Below are 11,116 nucleotides of genomic sequence, written 5' to 3'. Positions count from 1 at the left end.
CACATCAATCCGAAACCTATTTTCAGTTCTTCGATTTATGCCATGCATTGATAGGCGATTCATTAGCTTTGAGACTAGCAATATGACAACTAAAGTTGATGAACGCATGTCCAGAAACTACATTAACTTCTGTAAGTTTACAATCTGAATGAATTGTCAAGTGCTTGAGTAGAGGGTTCCCCAATTAGCAGAATGGTCTGTTTTTATTCTTCTATCTTTATTTAATTCTCACCAGGTTTAGTGGTTAAAAGATAATGTCATCATTAACAACCGTATTGTATTAGCGCCTTAATGCTAGAAGGTGCAAGTAGTTTGCTACTGAAATCCCGGTAGTTTTACCAAAATTCTAGAAACTTTACTCTCAATACCTACTAACTATTACATGCTTGTCTTTCCACTTGTGGAGATAATGTTTGAATTGGTTTTTGGATAGAACTAATCTTGTAATCAAGCATAAACATAGCATTCAGGAGCCTTTTGCTCTATTTCTGGTGCACTCACTGACTGACAGAATTGTATTATTATTATACTTGTAAGTTGGTAGAGATGGTAATTTTGGTTGATCCATCGGATATCCGACTTAATTCGATTCGAATAGGACAGGTTTTATTTGATCTTATTAGAATCTGGACTGGTATGGATTTTAAAAAGAAAATATTCAAAGCGAGTTCAGATCGGATACGAATAATGATATATCCCGATTTGAATCCAATCCGATATAACCTTAATATATATCTTCATTTAAAATTATAATAATTCTATGTTGTTTATATGTATCTGATCCGATCTGTTTTGCATCTCTAATTGATTAGATTCAATCTGACTTGAGGCGGGTATGAGGTAGATATGAATATAAGATTTTTATTTACCTGTACGAGTTAATCCGATTTCTATCCGGTCCATTACCATCCTTATAAGTTGGCTCTCAATTAACTTTCAAGTCCGGACATATTTGGTTCCAATACCATTTCTAGCTTGATTTGAGTCATTTATTAAATCTTAAATGTACTTTGGCTGTCAACACCATGGTTTCTCTCTCTCTCTCTCTCTCTCTAATATTAAGCTATATGTCAAGCATGTGGCTTATTCCACACCAATCAATTAACGTCACGCTGCCACAATGGTCGCTTTTAAGTCCTGGTTTGTGTAATAAACAAAACCACGGCGGGGGGTAATCCAAAACTCTAGCCATTCATGTAGGTGCCATTAATGGCGCCTCTCCCAGCCACATACCTTTGGGTTCTTGATGATTGTTGCCGAAGCCCTCGGGGGAGGTGGTCCATTTGTCCTGTTGGTGAGACCATATATCCTCCCTCAACCCCGAGGCAGCAACAAGGCTCACGTAGGCGAATTGCATGTCTGCCCTCACCTACTCAATCACCATTAGCAAATTAAAATACTGGAAAGGTCGCCGTCACCACCAAAGTATTTTTAGCACACGACTTGGACACGAGCTTTTCAATGTTTTATGGATTGTTTGGATTCCTGCAAGCAGAAAGAAAGTTCTGTAATTTAGAGTCTAAGGGAAGCCATTGACCGTCACCGTGTGGTGGTCTGGAAGTCCATTAGTGAAAGGGGAAGCAGTGGGAGAGTTGGTCTACCTGCAAGATCCAGTTAATAAGTAATGATTAGACGATATTAATATAATATAATATTAATATTTATAAAAATAATATTTAAATGATAATTTTAAAAATTTATATGTTTTACAATCATATATTTACAAAATCATTATCATGATAATTATTTTTTGATATTTTATAAAATTTTAATCAAATTTTAAAAAGATATTTTTGAAAAAAAATATTATTAATTTTTATTTCGTGAAAAATTTTAAAATCCAACTCTCTAATATTTTTTCACTTCTCATGAAATATGAAAAGTGTCTACCTAAATGAAAAAAATTTCTATTATCTCTACTCTTAAAACTTCAATCAAACAATAGATATTTTCTCTATTTTTCAGGAATTGCATCTTCTCTTTTTTCACTTCCCGTGAACCAAACGAGTCTGAAATGTTTATGCAAGCATTTATTCCTCCTGTAAATGCCAAGGAATTAAAAGAAATTTTTGTGCATGACTAGCTCTAGTTACTTGAATGACTCGGAAATCCGTCAAAAGGGACAATCCTTTTGCTTAGTTAGTATGTTCATTAGAAACAATTATTTCCTCGTCCTGCTTCAGGAAAACAGTTTTGCCTTTGCTCATTAGTGAAAGTAGTGTTATTATTTGTCTCATCACAAAGGAATCCAAAACACATTGAGACCTGTCAAGCAACTACGCGATGTGTGTTTGCTTACATTAATTGTCACATCCACGAGACCCAGGATGACCTTGGCAGAATCCTGGGACGGTAGAAACTCCCATTCAAGCTGGCTTGCGATGACTCGCAATTCATGCTAGCCAATGAAATCAATACATATCCAAGACACCTGACGTTCTTATCTCGTAAGAGATAAATTAATACAGGGCTTCAAGTTGCTTGTAACATGCTCTTGGGACACTGGCTTGACGTCAATTAACCACCTAACAGAAGGGACGTTGAGACCCCACCGATTTGCTCGTTAGGATCCATTCATGGGTGCAATTCAACATCACAACCCCACCTGGACGACCAGCTTGATAGCTTCCAACGGGATATACCTCCAAGTTCCTGTAGTTAACCAGGACATAACAGCTGACAACTAACATCTCTTCGTTCAAATTAGCCCTTTGGTTCAAGTAATCAAAAGGCTATAGTTGCTGAAATCTATATGAAACATATGCTAATCACCATTGGCCCAAAACGTCGTCAGCAGATGAGACGTTGATGCCTCTCAACTTGATTAGACGCTTCACCTCACCACCCTCCTAATATCATGGAACCCACCACATTAATAACTTCTATCCCTGCCTGTCACTTGTTTGCCCTCCTAACCCTGATGAAAAAAGGTAACGTCTTGGTTGGAAGATAAAAATAGGAGAGAAGAGGAAAGAGGCTGAGAGAAAAATTAATATTTTTTTGCTTAATTTTTTTATTAAAAAAAAAGAAAAGCAGAAAAAATATAATTTTTTTAAATTTATAATTTTTTATTAAATTGAATAGAATTAAAGAGAAAAAAATCAAAAATTAATAAATTTTTTATAATTTTCATCTTATCTTATTAATAATGAGAATAAAATTAATATTATATTTTAATCTCATAATTTATTTTAAGTCTTTCATCTTGAAGTCTGTGATCGACTGTTGTTTCTGTAGGTGAAAAAAATCAAAAAAAGAAAATTAAAAATTAAAAATTAAAAATTTTTTATTAAATTTTTTAAATTTTTTTTGAATAATATAATAATAAAAAATTATAATATCTTTTTTTCTTTCTTTTTCTATTTCTAATTAAAATTAAAAAAAATATTTTTTCTTTTAAACTCCCAATATATATATATATATATTATTTTTTTCTCTTTCTCTTCTTATTAATATTTTTCATTTTTTTACCTTCTTCTCCCCCAAACTCCCGACCAAGTTGCAAGAATGCTAATAAAATATTAATACAAACTAAACGTCAATCTCCCTATCTAGGCGTTGCGTGTGGGAAAAATTATATGTGAGGCACCGGTAGAAGGTTCAAACAGTCGAAGGATTAAGCTCCCGTCCCTTTCTTTCTGCTCCTGACCTCACCCGGTGTCTGTTGTCAACCCCTGGTGCCTGGTATTACTTCTCCTGCTCAACCCCGCGCGCGGGGGTTATCATGGTGCTGCTGATATCTACGTGGGGTCTCGGGAGACATAGGCTGCACCATCACATGAAACCAGCCCACCTGTTTCTAACTCGATCAAAGCTGTTCTTATCTCCATAACCTTCTAAGGAAATCCATCAAGGAGTCCAAGGACAACCTTCTATACACCAACTAAGAAATAAATGGCCCCGATTTAGTATCACGCTTACAGACTTGGTGTATGATCAAAGGGAGATGGACAGCTAGCTAGCACAGAGATGAGAACTACATGCACAAAATTAGGAAGGGACCCAAACAAACACAGCTCTTCTCCTCGGAAGTCTTTCTTTCCTTTGTTCACTTATTATTCTTTATGAGACATAACACTACAATGATGATAATAGTAACAATATGATTAAAAAAAAAAAAAACCAATCACCTTTAAAAAGTGAGAAAGCCCAAACATATACCAAGCGGCAGTTCATAATACCATACAGCTTGCCCTTTTCCACAGCAGCAGAAATAAAAACCCAACATAAATACAGAGAAGAAATAAAGGAAGAAAGAGAGTAGAGAACGTAAATAGAGGAAAGAAAGAATTTAACAAATCATGTAAACGTGGGGTGGTGGTAGTTGTACAAGTCCATGGGGGTTGGGGTTGAAGTTGTGACGACCGAACCAATACTCAAGGCTTTGGTGGCTCCTCGGCCGGCGCGGCGGGGGTCGCCTCCTCGGTGGGAGGAGGGGGAGGGGTGGTGGTCTCCTCCGCCTTGTTGATCTCTTCTTTCTTCTCTTCACTGGCCGCCGGTGCCTCCTCTTTGGAGCTGCTCTCCTCGGCAGGGGCGGCTGGCTCGGCGGCCGGGGCAGGGGCCTCTTCGGTCACGACGAAGGTGGAGACCTTCTCGAAGATGAAGAAGATCGGGCCTGTGACGTAGGTAGGTCCGCACTTGGTGGCGGCCTCGCTGGCTGCCTTTGAGCCAGGGAACTCTGTGACAGATATATATATATATATATATATATATATATATATGACATCCTTCCATCAGATGGCTAAGCTTTTTATTTCTTCTTAAGAAAAAATATATAAAAGAAAGCCTTTTGATTACTACAGAGATTATGTTTATGTTTTTATTACCGATCTTCACTAATTCCTCGAGGAATTTAGTGACAGCCGTCGAGTTCTTCTTCACTCCTCCTTCTGTGCGTTCCTTCACCACAGACTGTATCAATAGAAACCATTATCAGAAACAGTATTGTTTTTAAAAAAATAAGCTGGGTTGGGTATATAAAGCTGTGGTACGAACATATGGTGAATATTTTTATTTGTAGGCGTATGTGATGATTGATATCAATTTGAAACAGTTCTACTGAAAAATAATTTTGCTAGTATTAGCTTTTTTAGGTGTTTTTATGGATTGGAGAGGCTTTAATTACCTTGATCTCAGCTGAAGAAGCTTCATAGATCTCTACCACTTTGGGCTGGAGCTCGGTCTTTTTCTCTTCAAACTCCTTGTCGATCTCCCCCTGTACCAAACCAAAAGGTATAAGGTAGAGAAAAAAGAAAAGCACTGAACAAGGAGGAGGTGGGAAGCAAAAACGCCACCTTGGAGTCATCAAAGGACTTGCACGCCTCGGCAGCAGCCGCCTTCTTGCCGTTCTTATCGAACACCTTCTTAATCTTTGGAAGAAGTTTGGACTTCCAGTAGCCCATCTCTCCTCTCCTTTGTCTGCTACTTTGATCTCCCTCTCCTTAGTTTTCCGATAGTCTTGTCTATATGGAAAACAATAGCAGGAGACGAAATATTAATATCTGAGAAGAAAGCTAATTAACAGCAAATAACACCACGGCAGATATCAAACAAACCATATGAAGGAAACTTAAATGGGAAGAAGAATACACACCAGCTCGATCTCTCTTCTTCTTCTCCTCCTCCTCTTGTGATCAATCAGCCGAGATCACCAACCGTATGTACAAAAACAAAAGTAATGTCCAGGGAGCCACGAGGCCTGGCAGGGAGATATAGATGGACACCCCACCAGAACAACCCTCTATTTCTTTTGAATTACGATAACACCCCAGGGGTTCACAACGCCAGGTACGGGGCAGCGGCTTTTGCCTTGAGCGGGCGTGAATGATGCGAGCTATGACGCACGATGGGACCAGAAGCACGCCAAAGGGTCTACGGTCATTACGTATAAAGTAAGGGTATGCCTGTAAATATGCGTTAGAAAGGGGTGGATTAGGAACGAAGAGAGCTCCAGCTGGCGATGGAGGGACGCATGCGAGTTCGGGTTGTATCTTCTGTACCAAAGAATGATTGCCCTTCTTTCTCGACATTAACCATTCCATCGCGCAATATGCGCTCCGAGATCTGTGCAGGCCAGGGAAGAAAGGGATCGGATTGCTTTGAAAATGTGCAAGGCGCGATCTAACGGACAAGACGCGAAAAAGGATCAATCATTCATTCGAGCGAAAGCTACAACTCGAACCCGACGCATGCTTGGGTGGCACTCTGCGATTTGTGGGTCCCACCGAGCGGGGAATCGGGAGGGGAAACGAGTATTTTTTAAAAAAATAAAATTCTCCTGCGGTGGGCCCGGAGGACCGCATGGGGGACTCTCCCCTACCACGTGGCTTCGCTGTCCGGGGATCTAAGCCGCGGTGTCGTCCTTGTTTGCGCTTGTTCGCGTTGCATCTTTCGTCCGAAAGAAGGGTTCACCTTACTCCGCGCTAATCCACCGTTGGATCGCGCAATATCCGCCGTGAGAGCTGTGACCTTCGGAGTGCTTGCGTTCTGCGGGAGACGCCATCTAACGGTTGATATCGCAAAGAAAGTCGATAAATCTTTCGCGAAAAAGATACAACCCGAACCATCTGCAGAATGCCCCCACCTTCCGCTATCACCGCCTCCAAAGGAAAATTTTAATTTTAAAATTTATGCTTTGTTTCTTCGTCTCCTTGCACCGCCTACCACCGTGGTGAACGGTGGCAAATATCCTCCCACACGTGCCAACCAAGCCCTGAATGTGGTGGGCACCGTAAACCACCGAAGATTACGGATGTTACGCTCCCATCGAGGATGTTCGTCGTATCAAATCACCTTTTTGGGAGACGTATCTCCTACCTTTTTACCATGGCTTTTGTGAGAGGTAATTTATTTTATCAGAGTTACGCATTCAAGCAACCCTTAAATGAGTTATGCCTCTCATGCGGTAGGTTCATATAAATCATATCTGGTCTAATTTTAGGTTAAGTAGAGATTAGCAATTTTCTATGTCATGAATATTAACTCGTTGAAATCCGCTCATATTGGGTGTTTGGGTGGAGATCTCATTTCATTCGAGTCTGTATAAGTCAATCCAAACACAATGAGTTTTATGTGGAGTTCGGAACTGTTTCATCTTTGCATGAATCTTATATATCCAAATAGAACCTGTTGGGAAAATACCCGCCGACCGACTGCCGGAGGGCCCGACCGACTGGCGGCCCGACCGACCGACTGGCGACCCGCCGACCGACTGGCGACCCGCCGACCGACTGCCGGAGGGCCCGACCGACTGGTGGCCCGACCGCCTCCGATGGACGACTCCGACTGGCCGATAGACCGACCGATCGTCGGTCGGGGCGACCGACTGACGGATGCCATCAGCGGCTAACCGCCGGCCGTCCAACGGCCCATCGCCGACTGGGGGTATGTCGGGCGTATCCATCCCGACCGACTGAACCCCGAGGTTCGATGGCCGACTCACATGAAGCTCGCCGACCGATGGAGGGGCCCGACACCACTCGGCTGGCTACCGACCTTGGGTCGGTCGGCCCCTCCAACCACCGTACAGCCGCCAGACGTTGTCAGCTCTGACACGGACATGCGGCACAGTTACCTAGGGGCATTGTCCCGCCGAGAGTCGGGTCAACCCTGGTGATTGGACGGCCACACGACGACATGACGTTTTCACGGCGACTCTGACAATCCACAGTGAGTTGACAGCTCCTCACTTGTCCGCGCCATTAATGACGGCGCCATACCTAGCTCCACTATATATACCGGGGAAGGCAACAGTGCAAAGAATCGATCCGCCCGTCTCTCCCACATACGCAGGCTCACTCCTCTCTCCCTCTCTCTCTTTCTCAGAGCTCTCTGTCTGCATTTCACTGTTGCCCAGTCACCTCTCTGACTTGACCGTCGGAGGGTCCCCGCCGGAGCCGCCTCCGGTCAGTGCGGACTTTCTTTTGCAGGTGCACGCTCTCCGACGATCGGACGACGAGGCGATTGGCCGCAACAGAACCTATCTTAACTCAATCTCTTTCTAGCTAAAGCGAGTTACTACTTGTTGCGGCCAATCGCCTCGTCGCCCGATCACCGGGAAGCGTGCACCTGCAAAAGGAAGTCCGCACTGACCGGAGGCGGCTCCGGCGGGGACCCTCCGACGGTCAAGTCAGGGAGGTGACTGGGCAACAGTGAAATGCAGACAGAGAGCTCTGAGAAGGAGAGAGGGAGAGGAAGAGAGAGGAGCGAGCCTGCGTATGTGGGAGAGACGAGCGGATCGATCCTTTGCACTGTTGCCTTCCCCGGTATATATAGTGGAGCACGGTATGGCGCCGTCATTAATGGCGCGGACAAGTGAGGAACTGTCAACTCACTGTAGGCTGTCAGAGCCGCCGTGAAAACATCATGTCGCCGTGTAGCCGTCTAATCACCAGGGTTGACCCGGCTCTCGGCGGGACAATGCCCCTAGGTAACTGTGCCGCATGTCCGTGTCAGAGCTGACAACGTCTGGCGGCCGTACGGCGGTTGGTGGAGTCGGCCGACCCAAGGTCGGTGGCCAGCAGAGTGGCGTCGGACTCCTCCGTCGGTCGGCGAGCTTCAAGTGGGTCGGCTACCGGACCTCTAGGTTCAGTCGGTCGGGAATAGACCGTGGAATGGCCGTGGTTAGCTGCTGATGGCGTCCGTTGGCCTGCCGCCCGACTTACGATCGGCCAGTCAGAGTCGTTCGTCGGGCCGTCGGTTAGTCGGTCGGGCCAGCCGGTCGGGCCCTCCGACAGTCGGTCGGTCGGGGTCGGCCCTCCGATAGTCGGTCGGTCGGTCGGGCCGCCAGACGGTCGGGCCCTCCGATAGTCGGTCGGTCGGTCGGGCCGCCAGCCGGTCGGGCCCTCCGATAGTCGGTCGGTCGGTCGGTGGGTATCCCCCAACAGTTGCCCCCCTCCACTCCTAAGTCGGGTGGAGAGCTGGCCGATGCCTTCATTCGGGTGGCAAGGCCGGGCGACTGGGAGTGAATTTGTCGCATGTGCAGATCCGACCGTACCGCCGGCTGATCCGTTGTCTGACACCTCACGAATCCCAAGTGATCCGAACGTCTAGTCGATGCCAGAAGTCGCGCCGGCGTCCGGTGTCAGACGCCGCGTCTTGTCGTCGTTAGTCGTCACGTCGGTGTCAGAAGATCGGGTGCCGGACGATACGACGTCAGTCGATCGGATATTCGGCGCCGATCGCGGGTGAGGCGTCCCATCGAGAACGCGGACCGGCGCGGGCGGCCGACTGCGGAGCCAACTCCCGCGCGCCGCGTGTCATGGTGGTTGGCCGGCGTCCGCTCTAGCATTTAATAAGGGCGGTGCGGGCGCCCCGGGGCGATGCGCGCCGAATCCTTAGCCAACCGGCGGGCGCCACGCGTCGCGCATCTGGAGGACCTTGGTCGGTGCGGGAGCATCTCGGCCGTCGGTCGGCCCTATATATATAGGACCTCCCGGACCCTGACCCACATTTGCCATTTGCTGGGGAAACTCTGTCCGGGCGATTTCTCGGTCGTCGCGGGCAGAGCTCTTCTCTACTTCCGGAGGGTCCATCGGGTTCGTGGTCCTCCTTCCCCTTCTTGCTTTCTTCTCTTCTTTCTCTTCTTTCGGTTCCTGCACAATGACCAGGAAACCGACTCAGGGAGCTCGGTCGGGGAACCCGACCGACGACACCCGATCGGCTCCGGAAGATGAGGCCTCCTCGCTTTCGGGGCCGAACGTCGATCAGCTTCGGGAGCACTATCGCATCCCGGAGCAGTTTCGGCTCTCCGCTCCAGGGGCCGGCGGTCGGGTCAACAACCCTCCGCCCGGCGACCTGGCGCTGTATGTTGAGGACCTTCGTGCGGGTCTTCGACTTCCGATTCCGGAGTTCGTCCGGAATCTGCTTGATTACTACGGACTCTGTCCGGCGCAACTGGCGCCGAACTCTGTCCGGCTAATCATTTCTTTCGCGCTGTTGTGTCAGCTCTTGCCGACCAACCCTCGCGTTTCCCTCTTCCGGGCCTTCTTTGTGCTCCGACCCCACCCTAAAGCCCGAGGGTGGTGGCTCTTCAATCCCCGGAAGGGTCTTGCCTTCATAACCGGTCTTCCATCGTCCATTCATGGATGGAAGAACCAGTTTTTCTTTGTTTCCTCTTCCTCCTCTTGGGGCTTTCCTTCTCGCTGGGGTGTACCCCGAACTGAGGCCAACGACAACAGTCGGGTCGACGTGGACGACCGGGAGGACTTCCACCGACTCAAAGACATGTTGGTCCCGAAGCAGAGGGAGCTTGTTACCGAGCAAGCTCTCTATGATGCCGGCCTGAGTCTGGTCCCCCGAATAGGTATCGCCCGATTCCCCAGCTTTTCTTTTTATTCGGCTTTAGGGTAGTTCTGGTCCGGCCTTTGACATTGGTCGGTTTTGCAGGGACACCGCCGAGGATGAGGCCGACCGACGCCGAAATTCGTTAGTTTGCCACCGCGAGGAAGAGGCCAGCGTCGGGGGCTGGCCCTTCGCGCCCTTCCAAGAGATCAGCCCCAGTCCCGCCGACCGTGGAAGCGTCGGCGACCGAGGGGTCGGAGCCAATCATAGCCCTCGCGGCTCCGACTGTCCGAGTGGAGGAGAGGCGAGTCGAGGAGAGGCCGACCGAGGAAGTGGCCGAAGGAGTGTCGGCGGTTTCGCCGCCGCGGGCGGAGCTGGACGTCGTTCGGGGAGCCGAACATCGTCCGGAGGCGTCCGCCGGCGCAACGGGGGGCGCCGGGTCGAACTCCAGCGTCCCATCGCTGCCAGCCCCGTCGGTCGGGGCAGCTGATCGGGGGAAGGCCCCGATGGAGCCCTCGGAGGAGGAGAGATCAATGCCCCCCAGCGCATACTACCCCGAGGGTGCATCGGCCTTGGCCGACCACAACCTTGCGAGGAGGTTGTGCCAGGGGATCCTCCTCCCTACCGACGTTCAGTCGTTGCGGTCTCGGCAGGTGACCGAGATGCTGTCGCGGTTCTACCCGTCGATGGTGGAGGTAAGCTTCGCGTCACCTTTTTCCTTAGAAGAATTTTCGCTTGCCACATAATTCTGACAAAGCTTTTTTCCGTCGGCAGTTGATCTTCACCATGTCCGAGTTGGAGGCCGGATACCGAAGGTTCGGCGACGTTCGGGCAG

General features: G+C 47.9%; 1 protein-coding gene across 2 annotated transcripts; it reads right to left on the bottom strand.

The window, feature by feature from the left end:
• Window positions 1–4,019: 4,019 nt before the first annotated feature.
• LOC105040884 (plasma membrane-associated cation-binding protein 1) lies at window positions 4,020–5,733 on the bottom strand. 2 transcript variants are annotated; one of them, XM_010917623.4, is made up of 5 exons: window positions 5,594–5,733; window positions 5,295–5,462; window positions 5,126–5,215; window positions 4,827–4,911; window positions 4,020–4,678 (listed from the first exon to the last, which is right to left on the bottom strand). In XM_010917623.4, exons 2-5 carry the CDS (start codon window positions 5,400–5,402, stop codon window positions 4,377–4,379), a joined length of 585 nt encoding a protein of 194 aa, XP_010915925.1. In that variant the 5' UTR covers window positions 5,403–5,462; window positions 5,594–5,733; the 3' UTR covers window positions 4,020–4,376. The 2 variants fall into 2 exon arrangements, with proteins under 2 accessions (XP_010915925.1, XP_010915926.1); XM_010917624.4 differs by having other exon boundaries at window positions 5,295–5,501; window positions 5,594–5,692.
• Window positions 5,734–11,116: the final 5,383 nt, after the last annotated feature.

This window comes from Elaeis guineensis, chromosome 3, assembly GCF_000442705.2.
Source record: "Elaeis guineensis isolate ETL-2024a chromosome 3, EG11, whole genome shotgun sequence".
NCBI lineage: Eukaryota > Viridiplantae > Streptophyta > Magnoliopsida > Arecales > Arecaceae > Elaeis > Elaeis guineensis.
This window is presented reverse-complemented; position numbering and strand designations above follow the sequence as displayed.

Coding starts and splice junctions, on each gene's coding strand:
- LOC105040884 (XM_010917623.4), bottom strand. CDS start 5,402: ATGGGCTACTGGAAGTCCAAACTTCTTCCAAAGATTAAGAAGGTGTTC. Junction 5,216..5,294: donor AGTCCTTTGATGACTCCAAG/GTGGCGTTTTTG, acceptor GGTTTGGTACAG/GGGGAGATCGACAAGGAGTT. Junction 4,912..5,125: donor CTTCTTCAGCTGAGATCAAG/GTAATTAAAGCC, acceptor CTATTGATACAG/TCTGTGGTGAAGGAACGCAC.